This window comes from Primulina tabacum, chromosome 12 (assembly GCF_025594145.1).
Source record: "Primulina tabacum isolate GXHZ01 chromosome 12, ASM2559414v2, whole genome shotgun sequence".
NCBI classification, from domain to species: Eukaryota; Viridiplantae; Streptophyta; class Magnoliopsida; order Lamiales; family Gesneriaceae; genus Primulina; species Primulina tabacum.
The window spans coordinates 4,229,131-4,254,938 of record NC_134561.1 but is presented as its reverse complement, the minus strand read 5'-3'; the positions used below and the strand labels follow the sequence as shown (position 1 = coordinate 4,254,938).

General features: G+C 35.8%; 2 protein-coding genes across 2 annotated transcripts; both read left to right on the top strand.

The window, feature by feature from the left end:
* Positions 1 to 14,443: 14,443 nt before the first annotated feature.
* LOC142520911 (ribonuclease 3-like protein 3) lies at positions 14,444 to 16,917 on the top strand. Its single transcript, XM_075624067.1, has 3 exons — positions 14,444 to 15,019; positions 16,114 to 16,260; positions 16,496 to 16,917. The coding sequence occupies exons 1-3, from the start codon at positions 14,624 to 14,626 to the stop codon at positions 16,763 to 16,765; spliced, it is 813 nt and encodes a 270-aa protein (XP_075480182.1). The 5' UTR covers positions 14,444 to 14,623; the 3' UTR covers positions 16,766 to 16,917.
* Positions 16,918 to 20,061: 3,144 nt separating this feature from the next.
* On the top strand, positions 20,062 to 20,694 carry LOC142520158 (ribonuclease 3-like protein 3). Its single transcript, XM_075623157.1, has 2 exons — positions 20,062 to 20,187; positions 20,425 to 20,694. The coding sequence occupies exons 1-2, from the start codon at positions 20,062 to 20,064 to the stop codon at positions 20,692 to 20,694; spliced, it is 396 nt and encodes a 131-aa protein (XP_075479272.1).
* Positions 20,695 to 25,808: the final 5,114 nt, after the last annotated feature.

Below are 25,808 nucleotides of genomic sequence, written 5' to 3'. Positions count from 1 at the left end.
GACAAGAAATTTAGAAATAAACTCAGCAATGTCCTTCTTCATACGTTTCCACCAGAATTGAGGTCTCAATGTCAAATACATATTTCGACCTCCAGGGTGAATACTGTATTTGCTACAATGTGCTTCTCGAAGAAGGGCAGATTTCAAATCAGAATCATCAGGAACTACCAGCCGACCATTAAGTCGTAAAGAACCATCAGAAGAAATTTGAAATCCAGACTGATGTCCAGCAGATACAAGTTCTTTCGACTTTTGGATCTGAGCATCGCTTCGTTGGGCCTTTCGTATTTTTGATATCAAGTTCGGCTCAATTTGCAATGCTGAGACTGTGACAGAATTCCAATTTGAGTGAAAAGTCCAACCAGAAGTACATATATCCTCATGTACCTTGGCGACACAAACAGATGTTAAAACAGAATCATGCACCTTACGACTAAGGGCATCCGCAGTAACATTCACCGATCCAGGGTGATATTGAATCTCACAATCAAAATCCTTCAGGAGATCCATCCATCTGCGATGCCTCATATTCAAATCAGATTGAGAAAAGAGATATTTCAGAATCTTATGGTCCGAATATTTAACAAACTTTTCTCCGTACAAGTTACTGTCGCCAAATCTTCAAAGAAAACACAATGGCAGCCAATTCAAGATCATGAACAGGATAACGAGTTTCATGAGATTTCAATTGACGAGACGCATAAGAAACCACTTTGCCATGTTGCATCAGAACACAGCTCAAACCTTTACCAGAAGCATCTGTACACACCACAAATCCTCCGGTACCTGAGGGAACAGTAAGCACAGGTGCTGTGGTCAATCTCGTCTTCAATTCAAGAAAACTAGCTTCACATTCATCTGACCAAATGAATCACTGATTCTTCTGTGTCAGTTGAGTAATAGGTTTAGCTATCTTCGAAAATCCTTCAATAAAGCGACGATAATATCCAGCTAAACCCATGAAGCTACGGATCTCAGGAACATTCGTAGGTCTCGGTCAATTCAATACAGCTTCGACCTTCGCAGGATCCACAGATATGCCATGTCTCGAAATGACGTGGCCTAATAATACAACTTTGTCCATCCAAAATTCACATTTGGACAATTTGGCATATAAATGACTAATACGAAGAGTTTAAAGTACCAGTCTCAAATGTTCAGTATGCTCCTTTTTCGATTTCGAATATACAAGAATATCATCGATAAAAACAATAACGAATCGGTCTAGATAATCTTGGAAGACACGATTCATTAAGTCCATAAAAACAACAGGAGCATTCGTGAGACCGAAAGGCATAACCAAGAATTCATAATGGCCATACCTCGTACGAAAAGCAGTCTTAGGCACATCTTCATCTCGAAATCGTACTTGATGATATCCAGATCGAAGATCAATCTTCGAGTATACAGAAGTACCCTGAAGCTGATCAAATAAGTCATCAATACGAGGAAGTGGGTACTTGTTTTTCACAGTAGCCCGATTCAGTTGCCTATAATCGATACACATTCGCATAGTACCATCTTTCTTCCGAACAAATAAGACCGGAGCTCCCCAAGGTGATACACTCGGTCGAATATATCCCTTATCGAGAAGATCCTGTAATTGTTCTTTCAATTCTTTCAATTCCAGAGGTGCCATGCGATAGGGAGCTTTCGAAATAGGCGCAGTCCCCGGCACAAGATCAATACTAAACTCAACTTCTCGATGAGGAGGAAAATCAGGAATCTCATCGGGAAATACATCCGGGAATTCTTTCGCAACAGGAATCTCAGATAAGGAATGCTCCTTCTTAGAGATATCAATAGCGTAGATAAGATAACCCTCATCTCCGCTAGTCAAAAGTCGAGACATTTCCAAGGAAGATACCAATGGAATTTTGGCTTGGGAACCCTTGCCATAAAAATTCCACTTGGGTCCATCAATCGGTCGAAATCGAACCACTCCATGACAACAATCAACAGTAGCTCGATTTTTCATCAAGATATCCATGCCAACAATACAATCAAAGTCGTGCATTTGGAGGACAATCAAATTCAGAAATACCACATTATCCTCATATATCAATACATAATTATGCACAACTTTCTCAGACAAAATAATCTTCCCTGCTGGCGTGGCTATCGACAAAGTATCATACAACGGGGTACACTCAATATCGTAATATGCAACAAATGCATGAGATATGAATGAATGAGATGCTCCTGTATCAAATAAAACACGTGTAGGATAATCGCAAATCGTGCAAATACCTGCAATCAGGCCACCAGGAGCTTCTCTCGCCTGATCCTCGGTCATTGCATACACTCTCACTTGAGGAGGAACTTGTGCACTCTGACCACCCGGCCCTCGATATCGTGGGACACTCGATTGCTGAAAGGATGGAACAGGAACAGCAGGTCTCATCATACTGGGGCCACCACTAAGTCCTGGCTGGGGTTGTGAAGAAGTCGTACCCCTGTTGGCTTTCCTGCCCACACTGATAACAAGTACCAAACATACCTTGACACTGCTCGATAGTATGTTTACCCCCACAATGGCCACAGTAAGGAGCAATCAAAGGGCTCCTTCTCTGGGATCCACTAGAACTCGAAGAAGACGAAGAAGCAGAACCAGTCTTCTTGAACTTCTTACCCCTCGGCCGCAAAGTAGGCTGCTTAGCTGACACTAGAAGTGGAGGAGTATACTGTGGACCTCCTCGCCTAAGTCCAGCCTCGGCTACCTTGGCTCGTTCAACTGCCTCTGCGTAGCTGGTAGGCAATCCAGAAACAACATAAGTATATATAGCAGGATGCAATCCATTCACAAACCTGTTATATTTTGCCTTCGCATTTCCAGCTACGTGAGGTGCATACTTCAACAGAGTAGAAAATTTCGAAGTATATTCTGCAGCAGTCATCGTTCCCTATTGCAAATTATTAAATTCATTCTCCTGAGCAGTATAATAAGAAGGAGGGGAATACTGCTCCAAAAACTGGGCCTTGAAGACATCCCATGTGACTTCAATCCCGGCTTCTTTCAATCCAATCTCAGCGGCTTCCCACCAAGATTTTTCTCGGTCTTTCAACTGATAGATAGCAAGTTTCAGTCTCCGAGCCTTGGAATATTCAACAATATTAAACAAATGCTCAATATCCTTCAACCAAGCCTCTGCTCTTTCTGCACTCTCAGTGCCAAAGAACCTCGGTGGTTTCAAATCTTGGAATCGAGCCATCACTACATCCATGGACAATCCTTCAAATTGTCCAACAATCCTCTCAGTACTGCTACTCGCAGTTTCATTTGTGGGATCCATCTACAATCAAAGGATGAAATATCACAAATCCATATCAATTTCACATCATTATCATCTCATATCATCAATCTCATCAATAACTTACTTAAATCAAATCAAGTAAGAGCAAGTAATACAAATAGATCAAACACAAGCGCACAATTCATTTGTGCCTATTCCAGTGTATACAAGACTCAATCGAGCATTCCCAGCTATGCTCTGATACCACTCTGTGTGGGGCCCTTAGCTCCTAATCGTTATTACAATATACTTTGATTAGGGTTAACTAATTACAGCGGAAAACGAGTTTAAAATTTCTTTACAATGAGCCCAAAACGTGTCAACTGTAATTATAATACTAAAAATACTATATAATATAATCTCGTCTCAACACGTCACAATATAAACCAAGCCCACACATAATTCAGATCAAATACATACAAACAAACTCATATCCTCGGGACATACCCCGGTATATAGATACATATACATATATACTGGGAAAGACCACGAAACCTCAAATCAACCATGACTCCCTCCAGAAGTAACCTCTCCGGCCTCCTGATATCCTGGAGTACCTGCCATTGTCCACACACAAAGAACACAACAGCCCCCCTTGGGGGTGAGCAAAGCTCCGTATGGAACAACCATCATATATACCACAAGTATCTGAACAATGATATATGGTATGCAATGCATGTATGTCGTGGAGGTATCAGGTCAAATGCCCATCCACTGAGCACATGTCAGAATCAAACGAATCGCTATCAAATCAATGCTCGAGCTGGCACACTGGCCTCAATAAGGGATACTCGTATGATAGCGTCGACGAAGCGCCATCAAATCCCAAATGTCGTATCAATCGTCGGGGCCACAAATGTCTATGTTTGAAGGGTCATATAATACCAAACATAGCATTGTGTCACAAACCCCAGAATCCAATCAAATCATATAAGGGTATCCAAGGATCATAGCTCAACGTGCATGTCATGTATCGATGTACGCATCAAACGATGTGTGTTAACAAAACATTTATTTTATACATCGATATTCCATCACAATGTCATGTATGCCACATAAACTTAATAAATAAGGCATATAGACATGTATTCTCATTCCAATTAATCAAACCAATCCAACATATATCATATAATACAGATACCTGTCGTATTGTACCCGATCGCAGCATACCTCAATTCTTCGTTTCCAGTTGATGTAGCCTGAAGATATCGGTATAATACTTTATCTACATCAATAACATACTCATTCCAATCAATAACATAATCCAAAATCATTAATATGAGTTTCAAATATCATTTGAAACTTCAAAAATTCATATCAAATCCAAATCAGATCATAATTCAATTCCGACTTCGCATATGAGTTTCTTGTCGGTTATTCTACTACATACAGGAATTTCAACTTCAAATACATGCTATTCCAGCACTTTGATATTTAGAGCTACTGGAACCAGAAGAAATTTACCTCAGTCAGAAGCCCTCGACGCGATGATTCCAAATATATAATTGGTTTCGCGTTAGCGTTTCGAAGTCGGTTCGAATAAAAGAAATCACTTTCTCTCGTATTCTCTCGAAGTTGCTAAATATAAAATGAAGAAAACGAACAAAAAAACTTATTCTTATCCTCCACCACTTCGGCGCTCGGGCGGTAGAATACTCGCGCCCGAGCGCGAGACATTCTGTCCCCGAGTTTCAAATGCACCTCGCTCGGGCGGTCAAAACTACCGCTCGGGCGCGGCATGTTCTGTCCTAGTACTCTCATATGCTATACTGGCGCTCGGGCGGTAATCTTCTACCGCTCGGGCGCCACATGTTCTGTCCAATTTCCCCACTTTTGGTACACTGGCGCTCAGGCGGTCATTTTCTACCGCTCGAGCACCAGATGTTCTGTACAAAATATTAATTTTGTACTTATTGGCGTCCGGCTTCTCCACTCGAGCTGTTACAACGTCAATTCATATCCAATACTTATTTTCTCATTTTCATTGTCATGATATACATCAAATACATAATCACATGACAATTTCATAAATTATAGATAATCACATAAGATTTCCGATAATACGATACACAGTCCTTACAAAGGAAATACGATTTTCCTTTTTCATCAGAGGGTGGTGGAAATATCAAAATAGTGGGAGGGAGATTTATAAAATAAAAATCCATATTTTATATCTTAAAATTATTTTAAAATAATCAGCAACCATTATTCTGTTTTCATATCAGTATATTTTTGATTTCGTCACGTAATTTATTTTTGTTATTAACAAGCTAACCGAATCTAATTTTCAAGACTGGTTGGAAAATTTGTTCTAAATTCGGAGAAAATGACATACACACTAATGTCAGTCTTGTTGAACTGACAATGCATGCAAGATGGTGGGACCATAGTGTGCAAGCTAAAGTGTAATGTGCTTGCTTCTATGTCAAATGAACTGTAGGGACAGTTTGAGGAAACTTTGGATGCTGCTGACATTCGAATGCACGTGCAAGAGTTGCATGGTGCATGAAACTCATACGATGATGCACACTAGTTTCAAGGAACTCATGACTAAACACATGCAAGACAGGGCTTTGGCCCATGAGCGTGGTGTAAGTATGACTGGGCTTATTGAGAATGTGGTGGGCCTGAAATATGTGATTCCTAACAAGTTACTAGATAACATCAATTTGTTGTCTTTCTCTTCCTCATTTGACGGGGTTATGGTGAACTTCAATTTGAATAAGATAGATGATAGCCTTGAAGAGCTATTCAATACATTTATAACTTATGAGATCACCATAAAACAGGAAATTATTGTTTTTCTTATGAGTCTTTCGTCAGACGAAAATGGCCCACAAGGTAAGGGAAAGAAATGTTCTGCCCCTCACAAGAAAAACAATCTCAATAAGAGGCAAACTCTGAAAGACACTTAAAAGGCCTACAAAGCCCGATAAGTTAGCACATATTTATTTCACTGCAAGAAGTCCGGACATAAGAAATTATATGTGCCAGAAATATTCTGGAAATGATAAGTGAATGTCCAAGTATACATAATTTCAACAACAAACAAAAGAAAGTTAGATGATCCAAATCCCACACAAATATGACACGCTAGACTATGTCACATTTCCCAAAGAAGGATGCACAAACTAGTGGGAGAAGGCATGTTTGACTTGTCAGACATAAATTCTCTACCTACTTGTAAATCCTGTCTAAAGGAAAAATGACAAAGACTCCATTCAATTGAAACGTGGAATGTGCGCATGGTCTATTGGATTTGATCCACACAGACATTTGTGGCCCGCTAAGTGTTAGCACAGAATATGGGCAATCCTAGTTCATTACCTTTACTGATGATCATTCGAGGTATGAGTATGTTTATGAAACACAAATCGGAAGCATTTGAAAGGTTCAAAGAATTCAGATCTGAAGTAGGAAAATAGCTAGAAAGGAGTATTAAGACACTTCGATCTGATCGAGATGGAGAATACTTGAGTTCTGAATTTTTGGGTTATCTAAAATAGAATGGGATTCTCTCACAGTGAACTCCACCAGCAACACCACAATTGAATGGTGGATCAACCTGAGGGAATCGTTCCCATAGGGTGCAAATGGATCTACAAAAGAAAGCTTTGGGCGAATGGAAAGGTAGTGACCTTCAAAGCAAGGCTGGTTGCAAAAGATTATACTCAAAGGCAAGGAGTTGACTATGAGGAAACTTTTTCACCAGTTGCTATGTTTAAGTACATTAGAATATTACTAGCCATAACATCATGGTATGACTATGAGATATGGCAAATGGATGTAAAGACTGCATTCCTCAATGGAGACATCAAAGAAGAAATTTATATGTCTCAACCTGTGGGATACACATCAGTAGGAAGTGAGCATAAGGTATGCAAACTTCAAAGATCAATATATGGTCTCAAGTAGGAGTCAAGGAGTTGGAACCTCAGATTTGATAGCATTATCAAAGAGTTTGGTTTTGCTAAGAATCCTGAGGAACCGTGTGTGTACAAGAAAGTTAGTGGGAGTGCAGTGACATTCCTAGTACTTTATGTTGATGATATCCTGCTCATTGAGAATGATGTGGATTACTACAATCAACTAAAATATGGTTAGCAAGTAAATTCTCCATGAAAGACATGGGTGAAGCATCATATGTATTGGAAATTCAAATCTATAAAGATATATCTAGAGGATGCTGGGGCTCACCCAAGCCACTTATATCGATACCATTCTAAAGCAATTCTCTATGGAAGAGTCCAAGAGAGGATACTTACCAATGTGTCATGGTGTTACTCTATCTAAAGCTTTGTGTCCCAAAACTTATGAAGAGATAGAGATGATGACACGTATTCCATATGCGTCAGCCATTGGTAGTACCATGTATGGTGTGATATAGACACGTCCTGATGTTGCTTACGCTCTGAGTGTTACAAGCAGATATCAGGCAAACCCTGGTCCAATGTATTGGAAGGCCGTGAAAGATATTCTTAAGTACTTGAGAAGGACTAAGAACTTGTTCATGGTCTATGGGGGTGGAGAATTGAAATTGGAAGGCTACACTGATTCTAGCTTCCAATGTGACGTGGATGATTCGAAATCGACCTTTGGCTTTGTATTCATGCTTAATGGTGCGGCTGTCTCTTGGAAAAGTTCCAAGTAAGACACTGTTGCGGATTCCACCACTGAAGCTGAATACATTGCTGCATCTGATGCAGTCAAAGAGGTAGTTTGGATGAGGAATTTTGTCCAAGAGTTGGGCGTTATTCCTAATGGAGTTGATCCAGTCCCGTTGTACTGGGACAACACTGGTGCCGTTGCGCAAGCAAAGGAACCAAGGTCTCATCAGCGATCCAAACATGTACTGAGGAAGTTCTACATCATACGGGAGATGGTGGGAAGAGGAGAGATATCAGTTGAAAGAGTCCCCTCTGCAGATAATGTTGTTGATCCACTTACAAAGTCCTTGCCAGGACCATTGTTTGAAAAGCATCGCGAAGCAATGTGATTAAGGGTAGTTGGCTCTAGGGCAAGTGAGAGATTGTTAGAGTAGATGCCCTGCAAGCCAACGGTTGGCTTGGGAATTTATTGACTCAAGTAAAATAAATAATCTTTATTTTAATTTAATTTAACATTTTATGGTCTTGTTTTACTTTATCTGTATACCCATGCAATCAGCATAGATAAAGTCCTTGATTATACTTTAATACAAATGAATCGTAATTCGATGTTGAAACTCATTTGTAAACACTGTATAATCTAAATTCGTTCCTAGTCGATTCAGCCGCCTAAAACATGGATAAATATCGCTTGAGCTCGAGACTAGCATCTGTGATGTTGTGTACTGCGTTTCTTGGTAAGGGCATAGAGATGTTCAAACATGCAGATGGGTAGTCATATGATGATTATACCGAATAACCCTCCCTCCGACTTTCCAAGTGGTTATCATTCATCGAGAGGATAAGTCCGTGGTTATGATTGTACACCATTAGTCCTTACGACCAGGGACAACACTGAGGCTCTATATGCTAGGGCTGTGCTTTGACTCATTTACCGACTCCAGGAGAGTCATCAGGTGGCGAGGTTGGGTACAGTTGCGACACATGTAGGAGCCAGTGCATTGTAGTCGGGGATTCACCTCTCACCTACGGGTGTGGATATCCTATGTGATCTGATGAAATAATAGTGCATGGAATCTCTGGCCAGAGTATGAGATGTACATTGGAGAAGGAGTTCTCCAATGGTACATGCGATGCCACTATTTATATGTATCACATAGTTATCGAATTATTATGCAAACCTCGATGAACCAATGGTTGCGGATTCGATCAGGATATATGAGATGAAGGGATCGTACTGTACGTTAATCATAATCGACTGGTTCTTGCAGGCACTATCAGTGATACCTAGGGGATCATGGAGCGATGCTACTAGACGCTCTTACCATGATCCGATGGGTGCAATCAGAAATGAGTTCTGACATTCTTAATCAAGGTGTTGATGAAAAGAATGGGGCTAATTAGGGTAAGCCCGAATAAGAATAAATGTTATTCTGAATCACAAAGAGTTGTGAACCCACGGCTAGCTATATCCCTGAACCATTGAGGGTCACACAAGCACTGGATTATTTTGTTCCCGTTGAGATAATAAATTCAAGGAGTTGAATTTATAGAAAACATTGAGATAATAAATTCAATGAGTTGAATTTATAAGAAATAAATTTGATATGATCAATCGATAAGCTTATAAATAAAGTTTATAAAGCTTATAGAAATTTTGAGAGCATGACTGCTAAAACAGTCAAAAGGAGTACACGTGCCTTATTTAGACATTGGTGATCTCGAAATTAAAGTGTGCATCATAATAACAATAAGTTGAAATTGTCACATCGATGATGTTGGATCATCGATCGGGATTATGATGATGTTAATATAATGGGAGCGTGAATCATGGGTTTGTAGGAGTATAAGCCCATCATGCTAATTTATTAAAGTTAAAATAAGCTTTAATAATTTAATTATATTTTAATTGAGTTAAAATATAACCCATTAAGTTTTTATAAAATATGGTATTGATTTATGTAATATGGAAATATTCATGATACCATAGTTTTTAAAAACTTGCACACAAAGCTAAGTAATATATATATATGCATATATTCGTAATATGCATTAGTGTGGTGTGCAACTTTCGAGAATCAAAGATATATGTTGAAATCATTAACTTAATTATATGATTAATTAAGGAAAGCAATTATTTGTTACCATAATAAAATATATTACTTTGGTTAGTTAATGAAGAGGTGACCGTAGCTTTCAGTAGATTGGAGAAAGTCTCTAATTTACATCGGCCATCCTTTGCTCTCAAAAGGCTTTGAGCAATTTTGTTTTGTTAAATCTCTACGAAAATATCTTCTACACTTTCTAGTGCAAGTTAGAAGAAGAACAAATAATCTGGTCGTGGACCTGATTCGAAGATTGAAGAAGAAGATCGAAAGAACGTTCGTAGGGATTTACAACAAGAGCTACGTCCGCTAATACCGGAGTAGTTGGTGCCAAGTGATTTAATTCGCAAAAGATATAAAATTTTAACGCTCTATGAATGTTTATTCTTAAAACCATACGAGCGCCCAAAGCAAAACTTATCTTGAATGTCAAGATCTAAAATTTTTAAAACTTCCGCTGCGTTTGGGCGTCTAGAAAACACAGATCCAACATAAAATTGACATACACAGTTGACATAAATGAATTATTTTTTACTCGATCAAATTACTATATAATAATATCGATTTACTTTTATGTTGATGATGATTACAGATAATGAAGACTTTATTGGCTCCAATAGTCACACCTTCGTCTCTAAAGATGCATCCAGTTACAAGATTGTACAAAATATGCTAGAAAAATGGATTTAAAGTCGAGATTAGGGACTACTGGAACAAAACTGGAGAATTCAAATTTTTTGTGGACGATGAATTCGTCGGACGAGGAAAATACACAGACAAGAAGAGAATTTCTTGTAACAGAGCAGCACACGACGCATTCTGCAATCTTATACGAAAGATCGATAAGACAAGCTCATCATAGTTAAAATTATTCTGACAAAGACGAATCACGTCATTATTTTTGTACGCATTTTGTGTAATGTCCATTATAGTTATCAATCTTGATTGAGCTTTTGTATATATCACTCATGTAATAGATATGCTTACAATAAATAAAAAATATTAAACATTAAAATGTGTGTGTGTGTGTGTGTGTGTGTGTATACACATATATATTATAAAAACTTCTGCCCAATCTAGAAAAGAGAAAATCAAAATATATGGACAAACTTTGAATAAGCTAGAATTCAAGTTCTAAGCTTATTTATACTATTTAACCAAAGAATAAATGGTTATGATCAATTTAACACAATGGTATAAATTAAGTTACTAAAATAAACTAGATGATATATACAATATTCTACACTATAATATTAATCTAGATTCTAGAATATTCAACATGGTAAAAGATAAACCTTAACATTCTCAAGGAGACTATAACTTTCTAGATAAATTGTTATTTTGTGTTATATTTGGTCATTTTGTACATGGATTTTTAAATACATGTTTCAAATTTTTTTAGAACTTAGAATTTATATGATCACATCAAATAATATTGAAAACAACAACACTTCCAAGTGATATATTTCTCTGAGGTTAGGAATAAATACTCTTTAAATCATATATTTTCAGGTTTGAATCAATCAGTTTTGATGTATACACACACACACACATATATGCATCAACCAGAATCAATGGGTAATAATCCTAATTACATATTATAAGGCATGATCTATGGCTAAGAATACATAGTCTAAGACATAATTTATGTACATTAATATTACACTAACCCCCTTTTTTTAGAGCTCAACAGTTAAATTCGAACCACATGAATCGAATACGAATTCACACTCTTAAGACTAGCTAAACTCAAATTAGAATAAACCCGAATATAAACACAACAATTATTCGTTTTTAACAATAAATTTGAAGGAAGACTAGCTTCTCGCATTTCTCATATTGCTCATATTGCCGATATCTCGGAATGCTTACTCGCAAGATCTCCATCCCGGGAAGAAAAGCGCTTCGATCTTCAGTCTGAGATTGATACTTTGAGACGAAATATTGAAAAAGTTTCAGAGATCATCAAACGTTTGTCTTACGATCATGCTGGTGAAGTCAGTGCCACCAAATTTTTCCGTGATCGCATTTCAAAACAAGTTTTTAACACAGCTGAATCTTTGACAAAATTTGAAGTTGACTCAAGCCTGTTCAGGAAAAACTTCTTGTCCAGTCATGCTAACATCATGCTCAGTCCATCAGATGTTATTCGCACTGTCGCTGATCATGAGTCGTCTCTACGCTCCATTTCCACTAAAGTGGAGGCTACTGATTTGAAGCTGGAATCCATGCCAAGATTGAGTCCCAATCTCAATCTCTTCAGGTCCTAAATGATCGTGTTTTGAATCAAGTCTCATTCTTGGAGATGATGAATGATAGCATTATCAGTCTATCTGGACGCATGGATGAACTGCTTACTCGCTTTGATGCCAAAAAGGGGGAAGCAGTAGAACGGGAAGAACGGAGGACAAATGAAAGGACAGAGGAAGGTAGATCAGGAGGAAATCATCAAGAAGAATCATCCTTCAGAAGCCAAGATCCTCAGGATGATGATGATGATGCACCATTCAAAGATATCTGGACTGATGATTAATCTTCTGATTAATAATCTCTTAAACTATGCTTTACTGATTATTGACTTTTCAAATATTTGGTTATTATTACAATCTGTCTTTGATCCATATGCTCTCTTTTTCATACTAACTTTTAAGTTTTGGCATCACCGCAAAGGGAGAAATTGATAGACTTAATTTAATTGTGGTGATGATAGTCAAAACCAGTAGATTGCGTTAGTAAAACTAGAAGATAGTATAAAAGTAGAAGTTCTCGTATCGTCTTAACAAAACAGTACTCTTCGAGTACTTATCAGTTTAGAAAAATAGAAGCAGAACTTGACTTCTACTGAATCATAACCTAATGATCTTATATTAAATTTAACCGTTACTTTACCAAGTCCAAAGTATTAAATGCATCATTAATGCTGAACAAAGTCATTTAATACGTTTTACCAAATGTGGTATGAAACAAGACTGATTGTTCTGAAGCTTTTTGCAGGAACTTTTTTAGGTAATAAAGCTGATTTTATCAGAAGTCAAAGAAGGCGTTTTGTTTATAGACGTTGGATTCAAGACTTCTATAAATACACAAGATCAACGACGTTTATAGGTTACCGATATCGAAACAACGTTTACATTCTTTGATATACGAACGTCGATTTGAGCACTCGGATTTACATATCATCTTCAAGCTCAATATATAGAAAAGCAGCACACGCTTCACTTTAGTTATCTGATCTTTTGAGATCATATTGCGCTGACTGTTTCTTACTCTCTCTACAATCATATTCAATTTATTATATCTTTGAGAAGAGTTTGTAATCTGGAAAAGAGTCTTTTCTAGAACTTTGCTGTATTCGTATTATCGTGTTGAGAAACTAAGAGTTTCAGTAGGCAAAGGATAAGTCCTGCTGAAGTGGGTGTGTACAAGCGTTGTACTGTAAAAACCAAAGTCTTTTAATGATACCTTCTGGAAACAGAAGAAGGGGAGACGTAGAAGATTTTATCTTCGAACTTCCATAAACAACTATTTTCTACTGCCTACTGTTTATTGTATTTCACCGTACTCCATTGGATCGTTTCTGCACTATTTATTGTGGTCTGCTGGATTTACTTTCAAACAAGAATAGTTATAATCTCTAACAGGATTCTAGCACCCTTCGCAAAAACGACCGTCAAAGGAAAGAGTTTATTCACCCCATCTCTAAACTCTATTTCGATACCCAACACATAAATAATCGATTTTTGTCACAAATTAAAATTATAATTTAAATATTAATATATGGAAGAAATAATTATGATGAAAATGAATAAAAATCAGTCCAAGAGCCGAACAAGAGAATTAGAAAGTTCTAGAATCCTGGACAGGGGTGGAGGTACAGCCTCTTGTACCCGGGCTTTAACTCGGGTGGTCCAATTTTTTTTAAAAAAATTTATATGTAAATTTTTGTATAATTTTGAATAAATTTGATATTAGCCTGGGTAGATCAATTTAAAATATTAAAGGATGTTAGAGTTTAAAATTCTAGCCCGGGTAAAGCCAGATTCCTGGCTCAGCCACTAATCCCGGAGACCAAAAACCGAATCAACTAAAATTAAAAACACGAACCGCGACACACAAAAATACAAGAAATATCACATTCAATAAAAAAAAAAAAAAAAAAAAAAAAGAAGCATGGTAGCTAACCCAATATGAAAAAGAAATTGGAAAGGGAGAAGTTGTGCCTTCCTGATAAAAATTATTTGTTTATGAATTTTCAGGCATGACATTCGACAGATTGTATTTTCATATTCACCTTAAATTAAATTAATTATAACACACAAATGTTTACAAAAGTCAAATGTTGGAAGAATTCCTTTTGGAAAAAAAAAATACACATACGCCTATATATATATATATGTATGTATGTATATCGACTTTGGGGAGTTAATTTTTTTTTTTTTTTCCGAGCTATCGTATAATTTCGAGTTGGAGAAAATTACGTAAACATTATAATCACCAACCCCCTCCAATCTTTCATAAATCCATCTTCTTCACTCCCCAAAAAAACTTGAATTTTTCAAGAAAAATAAAATAAAATCTTTCCATCTATATATCCATTTTCTTCTGTTTTCAGACGACAATGGTAGAAGAGAAAGTTGAAGTATCTGTCCCTTTCCAAGAACTCGTCTTGGAAAAGAACAAAAACCCGGAAGAGGAAGAAGAAGATTTGGTCAAAGAGATGAGAAAGATCCTCGGGGGATATGAATTCAAGGACAAGATCTTGTTGTTACAAGCATTCACACATCATTCATATAAAGAGGATTGTTCCTCGTACGAGAGGCTCGAATTCATCGGCGATTCGGTTCTAGGCATTATGATCACTAGAGAACTATATTTTATGCACCAGGACTTGAATCCCGGTCAGTTAACGAAGCTTCGAGCCGCAAACGTCGATAACGAGAAGCTTGCACGGGTTGCGGTCAAGTATAACTTGCACAAGTTTCTGCGGCATAACAAGCCTCTACTTGCAGCAAAGGTATTCGAGTTTTTTTAGTTAATTATTATTATAATAATTATTTAATATTTTTATTTTTATTATATCATTCTATAATTTTATTATTCAAACTGCAAATAAAATCTGAACATTATCTAAAAATCGATATTGAGACCCTTTTTTGGTTCAGATAGGAACGAAAACCGATTACCTATGATTTCGTTGTGATTATATAAGCAATCGGAAGCTTGCTTGGCCTTATCTTAAGTTTGATGGGAGTCAAAAACTCATGTGAGGCGGTCTCACGGGTCGTATTTTGTGACACAGATATCTTATTTTGGGTCATCCATGAAAAAAATATTATTTTTTTTATGCTAATAGTATTACTTTTTATTGTGAATATCGATAGGATTGACACGTCTCACAAATAAAGATTGGTGAGACCGTCTCACAAGAGACTGGCTTTTGATGCTATTGAAATATTCATAGCCGATCTAATTTATTTAAAGAAAACAAACGAGAAAATAGTTATTTAGTCATTTTAGTTGTTATGTTTCGAGTTTTACTCATCTGATTTGTCAAAGTTAAGTTTTAATACAATAAATTTGTAAATTTTTTTCTATTTTTCAGTCATAATTCGTCATATCATATATGATATTATTAAATTTATAGTCGGTAGAAGTAGTCAAATTTGTAATGTATATTGGTAGATTTGTGCACTCCTCCTCGAAAAATTGACTTTCCAAAATAGCAAGCCTATTGGTTTCTTGGTCTCCACGTTCTCTTTTACTTTTTCAAATAAAACCCTAATATATAGTTTGAAATATTCAAGGGAATTGATATATATATATATATATATATAATGTTTTAAATTTTAAAATGTTTAAATATGAAAATATATCAAATAAATTATCTATATCTAAGATATATGTCTTACAAAATTGACTTGTGTGATCGTCTCAAAATCAATAAATATAAAACATGAAAACGAGGACAAAGTTATTAAGTAAAATTACTCTAGAGTTTTCTTATAATATTAACTTGATTTTATTTAACATTCATTTTATGATATTTTGATCTAAATTTATGTATTTTTTTCTTGAATGCTAAAAGTTTTTCGTATGAAATTAATTTAGATTGAAGAATTTAGTAATGATATGAAGGAGTATCCTTTGCATTCATTTGGACTCATTGATGCCCCAAAGGTTCTCGGAGATATTGTTGAATCCTTGATTGGTGCTATATATATCGACTCCAACTCCTCAATAGACAAAACATGGGAGGTATATTTCTCGAAATTTTATTTCTATTTAATATATTGTGATTGAATAGAATTTTTCAAACCTGAAAACATATGTTGTATTGATACATGACCATGAATACTACATAGGAGTATTTATTTCTAATATAGTGTATATTAAAATTGACATACACATTTGACATAAATGAATTATTTTTTACTCGATCAAATTACTATATAATAATATCGATTTACTTTTATGTTGATGATGATTCCAGATACTGAAGGCTTTATTGGCTCCAATAGTCACACCTTCGTCTCTAAAGATGCATCCAGTTACACGATTGTACGAATTATGCCAGAAAAATGGATTTAAAGTCGAGATTAGAGACTACTGGAATAAAACTGGAGAATTCGAATTTTTTGTGGACGATGAATTCGTTGGAAGAGGAAAATACACAGACAAGAAGAGCATTGCTTGTAACAGAGCGGCACACGACGCATTCTGCAATCTTATACGAAAGATCAATAAGACAAGCTCATCATAGTTAAACTTATTCTGACAGAGATGAATCACGTCATTATTTTTATACGCATTTTGTGTAATGTCCATTATAGTTATCAATCTTGATTGAGCTTTTGTATATATCACTCATGTAATAGATGTGCTTACAATAAATAAAAAATATTAAACATTAAATTGTTTCTTTCAAGGTTTACACAAGATTGTAGTGTATAATATATATGTGTGTGTGTGTGTATATATACACACACACACATATATATTATAAAAACTTCTGCCCAATCTAGAAAAGAGAAAATCAAAATATATGGCCAAACTTTGAATAAGTTAGAATTCAAGTTCTAAGCTTATTTATACTATTAAACCAAAGAATAAATGGTTATGATCAATTTAACACAATGGTATAGATTAAGTTACTCAAATATTCTAGATGATATATACAATATTCTACACTATAATATTAATCTAGATTCTAGAACATTCAACATGGTAAAAGATAAACCTGAACATTCTCAAGGAGACTATAACTTTCTAGATAAATAGTTATTTTGTGTTATATTTGGTCATTTTGTGCATGGAATTTTAAATACATGTTTCAAAATTTTTTTAGAACTTAGAATTTATATGATCACATCAAATAATATTGAAAACAACAACACTTCCAAGTCAGAGAAGTGGTCAGATTGCACGGAGTGCTGAAGTCGATTGTATCAGACCGTGATCCTCGGTTTACTTCGGACTTTTGGCAGAGTTTGCAGCAGGCTCTAGGTACGAAGTTACATCTGAGTACCGCATATCATCCACAGACCGACGGACAGTCAGAGCGGACTATCCAGACATTGGAAGATATGCTGAGAGCTGTAGTGCTTGATTTTAGCACTAGTTGGCAAGATGCATTGCCACTTTGTGAGTTTTCGTACAATAACAGCTATCAGACGAGTATTGAGATGGCTCCGTTTGAAGCATTATACGGTAAGAAGTGCAGATCCCCTCTGTATTGGGATGATATCTCTGAGGTACCTGAGTTTGGACCAGATATGATTAGAGATATGGCAGAAAAAGTGAAGCTGATTCAGAAGAGAATGAAGACAGCTCAAGACAGACAAGCCAAATATGCCAATGTTCGAAGTAGACCGTTGGTATTTGAGGCAGGAGACCGAGTATTTTTAAAGATTTCACCTTTCAGAGGAGTTGTCAGATTTGGCAAGAAAGGGAAGCTGTCCCCACGATATATTGGGTCGTACGAGATTCTCGAGAAGATAGGAGATCGTGCCTATCGACTTGCATTACCGACTTCTTTATCTGGAATACATGATGTCTTTCATGTGTCTATGCTGCGGAAGTATCTCCCTGATGATTCTCACATTATCCGGCCAGATGAGGCTGAGCTTGATGAAAGTCTGAGTTATATCGAGAAACCGATTCAAATTATGATCGTAAAGAAAAACAGCTCAGAACGAAGACTATTCCGCTTGTGAAAGTTCAGTGGAGTCGTCATGGCATTGAGGAAGCTACTTGGGAGACTGAATCAGATATGAGACAAGAATTTCCAAAGTTATTTCACTGATGTGAGTCTTTTATTTTAGCTTCTGTTATATCTTCTTATCTTATGTGATTTGATTGCCTGCGATTTCGAGGACGAAATCATGTCTCAGAGGGGGAGAATTGTAAGGCCTGAGATTTTATCATTTTAATCCGAGATTATTTAATTTATGAATTTTGGAATGTTGAGTCATATTCCATGGTTTTTATGATTCCTTAGGATTGAAATTAAATTAAAAAGAGTTTCGAGGGCCGAATTGCAAATAGTGAAAAGTTTAGGGGCTAAAGTGCAATTATGGAATTGAGTGGGACATTTGTCCTCACAATGCAATATATGTTATGAAGCTTCCATTTCAGAGAATTCCTCAAGTTCCTTAAATTCTAGAAAAATTCATTATATTGTATCCGGTTATCTGATTCTGAATCCGAACACAGTACCGTACTCCTCTCGTCGACATCTACAACAGGACGTAAGTTTTATTGAGTTCTCTTATCATTTGAAATTATGATATTGGAGAAATTATTATTTGATCATTATATAGTGTTCTGGATATGTTAGACATCGTAGAATCGAAGTCAGATCGAAGAACATATTGATTATGGAATTGTTATGATTTTCTGATTATATTAATTGGAAATTGAACAGATTTGGATTATTGACTGATTCTGGATTGTATCGGATATTGGTTATGATTTGTAATTGATATCTGTTGATATTGTATTGACGGGGATATCGGGATTGTGCCGTTATGCTGTTAATTTTGAATTCAGATTGATCGGATTTAGTATGAAATTGGGAATGGAATGTTGATATCACTATTCTCGATATGTCATTTCAGATTGACAGAGACAGTCTTGAATTCAGAATTTTCAATTCTTCAGACCGAGACTACGAACGAAAGGTATAAGTCGATGATAACCGGGAAATTAACTTGAGTCAGATTGAACTCTAGTTTCCCTAAAACCACATACTTTATTTTATTGCAATTGTCTGACATTGATATATTAATCTATTGATTTATAGAAAGTAGAGAATAGCCGATAGCTATTGAGCGAGAGTCATTGACAGAAGGGCCAGACAGTGATAGAGTGGTCATTGGCTCATTGCACATTGTCATAGGATAGCTTTGGCGGATATGCCAAGTCTGTGGCGGATATGCCAAGACACTGGATTATTAACTTATATCGATATTGCTTAGGGGCGGATCGACTCCTATTGCTGAGATTCGATATATGTGTTAATGTCCAGGAACCGGGATCCCTAGATTTGAGATGAGTCGAGTCGGAGATGACGAGTTAGAGAGTTTTATCTATATTCACTAATGTGTCATAAATTATGATTCATGTTCTTAATACATGGTTTATGCTTTTGTATATGATTTTATGCATCGCATGTATACATTGCTTATACTGGGATTTTATTCTCACCGGAGTTATCCGGCTGTTGTCGTGTTTGTATGTGTGCATGGCAACAGGTGGGACATGATCAAGGTCGAGGAGATGATGAGAGATCGTGATTAGAGTGGAGACTACGGACTTTGACGTTGCTGTAGATAGGATTCAGCACTTGACATTTAGTTGTTGAACCTTTGTTTGAGTTTGATGTTTGTTGTACAAGACTTGTACTTTTATACTGATATGTATATTAGATTGAATTACAGTACGTTCCGCAATTTTAAAAAAAAAATTTAAATTAGACCCAGATTAATTAATTGATCCATTTATCCCAATGACGATCAAGAAGATGATTATCGTCAGGGGTCTCACATTAGTAACGATATGAATGAGTATCCTTTGCATTCATTTGGACTCATTGATGCCCCAAAGGTTCTCGGAGATATTGTTGAATCCTTGATTGGTGCTATATATATCGACTCCAACTCCTCAATAGACAAAACATGGGAGGTATATTTCTCGAAATTTTATTTCTATTTAATATATTGTGATTGAATAGAATTTTTCAAACATGAAAATATATTTTGTATTGATACATGATCATGAATACTAAATAGGAGTATTTATTTCTAATATAATGTATATTTTAAAATTGACATACACATTTGACATAAATGAATTATTTTTTACTCGATCAAATTACTATACAATAATATCGATTTACTTTTATGTTGATGATGATTACAGATAATGAAGACTTTATTGGCTCCAATAGTCACACCTTCGTCTCTAAAGATGCATCCAGTTACAAGATTGTACGAACTATGCCAGAAAAATGGATTTAAAGTCGAGATTAGGGACTACTGGAAGAAAACTGGAGAATTCGAATTTTTTGTGGACAATGAATTCGTCGGAAAAGGAAAATATACAGACAAGAAGAGCATTGCTTGTAACAGAGCGGCACACGACGCATTCTGCTATCTTGTACAAAAGATCGATAAGACAAGCTCATCATAGTATTATTCTGACAAAGACGAATCACATCATTATTTTTATATGCATTTTGTGTAACGTCCATTATAGTTATCAATCTTGATTGAGCTTCTGTATATGTAACTCATGTAATAGATGTTCTTACAATAAATAAAAAAATATTAAACATCAAAATGTTTCTTTCAAGGTTTACACAACATTGTAGTTTGTGTAAAAATTATAAAAGCTTCTGCCCAATCTAGAAAAGAGAAAATAAAAATATATTGCGATTTAAAATAGGCCAAACTTTGAATAAGTTAAAATTCAAGTTCTGAGCTTATTTATACTATTTAACCAAAGAATAAATGGTTATGATCAATTTAACACAATGGTAGAGATTAAGCTACTAAAATATTCTAGATGATATATACAATATTCTACATTATAATATTAATCTAGATTTTAGAACATTCAACATGGTAAAAGATAAGCCTAAACATTCTCAAGGAGACTATAACTTTCTAGATAAATAGTTATTTTGTGTTACATTTGGTCATTTTGTACATGGATTTTTAAATACATGCTTCAAAATTTATTTTTTTGAGAATTTAGAATTTATAGGATTACATCAAATAATATTGAAAACAACAACACTTCCAAGTGATGTATTTCTCTGATGTTGGAAAAAATACTCTTTAAATCAATTATTATAGTAACAAATTCATTACATTAGTATATTTATATTTTCCACTAATAACTTCATTGCTAGTGTGTCAAAACTAGTGTTGGATGTTGGAGATTTAATGTTGGAGATTTAATAAAATAAAATAAATATCTAAATCATGTGATTAAATCCATATATCACAACACGCCAAGAATTCATGTCGAATTATCAGAAAATATGAATAACAGTAAACACGTACCAGAATCCATTGATTGATCCAGCGTCAGAGTTATGGATCTTCCAAGGCAACAAAGAATTGACAACCTTATTCTTGCATTTGATGGGAGAAGGAGAGAGATCTAGAATACGTGTGCCGCATGTATTCTGTGTTATATTCGTTGTGGCTTGGGGACGATAACCTTATATAACCTTAGCAGTCCTCAACCCATCATAGAAGACCTAATTGGGATGGGTTTCTACACATAAGGTGGACCATACCAATTTATTTAATACTTTGAAAACCCATAATTAATTAGATCACTTTATTGGGCCCTTTATTAGTAACTTGTCCATGTACAATTAATTAAATTATGTGAGCCCACAAAATAATTCCAACAATCTCCCACTTGGGCCACATAAGTTATCCGGATATTGTACATCCAAAAACTGGATTGAGCTCTTGTTATCTAAACCAAAATATTCCTGAACAATCTGGTCTATCAATTACACCAATATTGAACCAAAGCAGTCATCGCTACATTTAAAATCACTAGACCCATCAATGATCACAAGATTAGCATAATCAATAACATAGATCAAGTATGGATGTGTAACATGAAAATACATATATGTGATCCCAGAATAAAACTTGCATTTCCAACTAGTCCTCCTAATGACTCAAAGAGTCCAATAACAGACTTTCAACCAAATGCTAAACCGCTATGAAAGGCATCACTTTATTTCAGAGTAATTCGAAAAAACCTTAGTCTGTACAGAAACTTAAATCATGTCAAATGAGTCAATGCTCAAACCGAATACAAACTCCCACTGTACAGGCATATCAACTATATGGACAACACCAATGTGTGTCACATGCCCATAAACATCTTGGGTGGCCAACCCATGACAAAGACGAACGCATCTGTAATTACAGAGTTTGCAATAACATGCTCAATTGACACATAACCACTCTGAATTATTTCCTTCCAACTGGAAACTTCATGTCAATATATTTTGACTTTGACAAGTTTCAGTTGTTCTTTAAGTATAATATAGCGGCTTTATTATCACAATTGATCCTCAATGGTTTCTTAGACCAATGATCATTACCGGTGATAAAATTCCGCAACTTTATTCGGATTCCAAATATCCAATTATTTCCAAATGTCAGATTTCCGATGTGTGAGCAGAAAATCCTTAATTCACTTTATGTGCCGCATAACCCGATTAATAATCCAATGTCGGGTTTCTTAAATATCTGCCTTACATTCTAATGATGTTCACAATATCTAAACAATGTTCTCTATAAATCCAAATGAGATTACGACCTGATAAAATTTATACCACCACATATGTGGACATAAGCATCAATATATTATTCTCAATGTTGACTTTCCAATTTACTCACTCCCACTAAAGTCAACATACGAAATTAATTTGCATTTAATTTCAAAATTTCATGCATGCATAATGTCAATGTCATTTTAAATATTGATGTTCAATTTATCAAGCTTATCAATCAAAGAAATCGTGCCAAACATATTTGAATTTCGAAAAACTGAAAATACCACATAGATAAAGGAAAAAATTGATTTGTCTAAACATGAAACTAAAATCAAATTTCGTTTTTAAAATTCAAATACCAGAAAATAAAAACACTCAGTTCCTAAATAAAGCTTAAAAAAACACCAACAGTTTATTTTCATTTTCCATAAGATGTATCTTTCACCCTCAGTTGGCAACCGGCTCCTTAGGCAACTCTTACTTTGCACGCCAATTGGCGTATTTGGGACAATCCTTCTTCACATGCCCATCAGTCCTTTTGCAAAAGAAACAAGTGATCACTTTATCTTGTTTCTGTTGCTCTATATGATGTGAAGTTTCATAGTTTCCTTCCTTATTGCTCCATTTCATTTTCTTATTGATGTAATTACCTTGATAGTTAGATGCCAAGTGAGCACTTTCAATCATATCTCGTTTCAATCTCTCCTCCTCCTGAACGCACTGCGCAATAAGCTCATTCAAAGTCCACTTTTCCTTCTGGGTATTATAACTTATTTTTAATTGATTAAATTGCGCAGGCAAAGAGATCAAGACTAAATGCACGACTATGTCTTCCAACAATTCCAACTTGAATGCTTTTAGTCGAGTCACAAGATTTGACATTTCCATTATGTACTCCCTTATGTTCCCTTTCTCTTTGTACCACATTGAGACAAGTTTATTCAGAATAGTACTTGTCTCGACCTTTTCGTTTGCAGCAAAACGATCTGCTATTTGAGTAAGGAACTTTTTGGCATCATTTTTTTCAGGAATTGCACCCCTTATAGTATCTGTAATGGAATGTTTCATAATCATCAGACTCATGCGATTTGATCGCTCCCACTTTTCCAAAGAACCCTTTTTATCAACAGTTCCTGAACTGGTCAAAAGTGCGGGAAGATCTTCCCTTAGCGCATAGTTCAAATCCATGCAGCCGAGCACTAACATAACATGCTCTTTTTATTTCTTGAAGTTAGAGCCATTAAATACTGGAATGTTGTTCAGATTGGCGGATATAGAAGATGCTATAACAAAATAGAACAAAAAAAACTCACAATAAAATATAGTCCATGCATATATTTAAATTAAATAAATCATAAAATATAAACATGCTGGTGGTGGGCCCATAAAAAAATACCTAGCACAACATTGATATTTAGTCTTTGGACAAAAATAACAATTTGTAAGTGGTACACTCAAACATCATGGTTATTAAATATTGATAATAAATCCGGCCAACATTATGCCTTTCTTTGGACCGACAATTGCATGCATGGATAAATCCGAAATTATCACATATTTCTTGCCACATATTGTGCAAAAATTTGGCCAGAAAATGACCTTCCTTTGGGCCGATCATTTTCCGCATAAATTTAACACAATTTAATATCATATAATGTGTCTACAATCTGACAACAAAATAATCTTCCTTTGGGCCGATTAATTTCTGCATAGTTTTGACACGCTTTGTAATGCCTGAGCTTTGATGTGTTGTTAATCTAAAATGATTCGTTGATTAATTGATGTGATTATAGACAGAACGGATCAAACCGGGGAAGCCGGAAAGAAGTTGGAATTTTGTGCGAGGAATGAGCCTCGCGCATATGCGCGACCAGACCAGGCGCATATGCGCGAAATAAGCAGAACACCTCGCGCATATGCGCGACAGAAATCGGCGCACATGCGCGAGGGTACCCGAGAGTTGTGAAGAATGAAAAAGGCCTCGCGCATATGCGCCGAATGAGGGCGCGCATATGCGCGAGCTGCCGTGAGAATGACGCGCTGAGACATATTGTCTCGCGCATATGCGCCGAGGATGGTCGCGCATATGCGCGAGACGTGTTATACAAATGATGAGCCATTTGTCCTTAGGCATGCAACGTGTATATATATATATATAAACAAGCCTTCATTCAGTTGGCACGAAAGAAGTTCAGAGAAAAGGGCCGAGGAAAGTTGTGAAAAATCCTTAAGCCTTTATATTTCGATCCGTCCGTTTGATTTTCAATCCGACTTCAGTACTGTGTTCCTATCGACGCAGGCTACCACTGGACGTAAGTTTTGTTATGTTTTGATATATCTTGAAATTATGATACTGCCAGAATCGGATATGATTCATATATGATGTTCTTGACATGTTAGACATCGTAGAATCGAAGTCAGATTGAGAAACAGATTGATTATGAAATTGTTATGATTTTTCAGAGTGTATCGATTGATATCAGACAGAGTTGGATTATTGATTAATTACAGATTGTGTTTGATATTGGTTATGGATTGTAATTAATATCTGTTGAGATTGTATTGACCGGGATATCGGGATTGTGCGGTTATGCCGTTGATTTTGAATTAAATCCAGATTAATCAGATTGGTATTGATTTGAGCAGTATATTGATATGGAACTATTGATATTGTCATTTTCAGATTGAGGGTTGACAGACTTTGAATCCTAGACAGGAACGACATCAGAATTGCAATAGAAAGAAAGGTATAAATAAATGTTGATTCGGGATTGCACAACTCGAGTTAGATTTGACTTGAGTTTCACAAAATCACATACTGAATGATTATTGCATTTGATATTTGCAATGCTTGATATTGATATGCTTACTCTATTGATTTATAGCAAAGCATAAGTTAGAGTTGGGCAGATCCGCCTAGTCTTTGGTATAACCTCCATGGCAGAACCACCAAGTCACTGGACTTTTGGATATATATTGATAGACTGAGGAG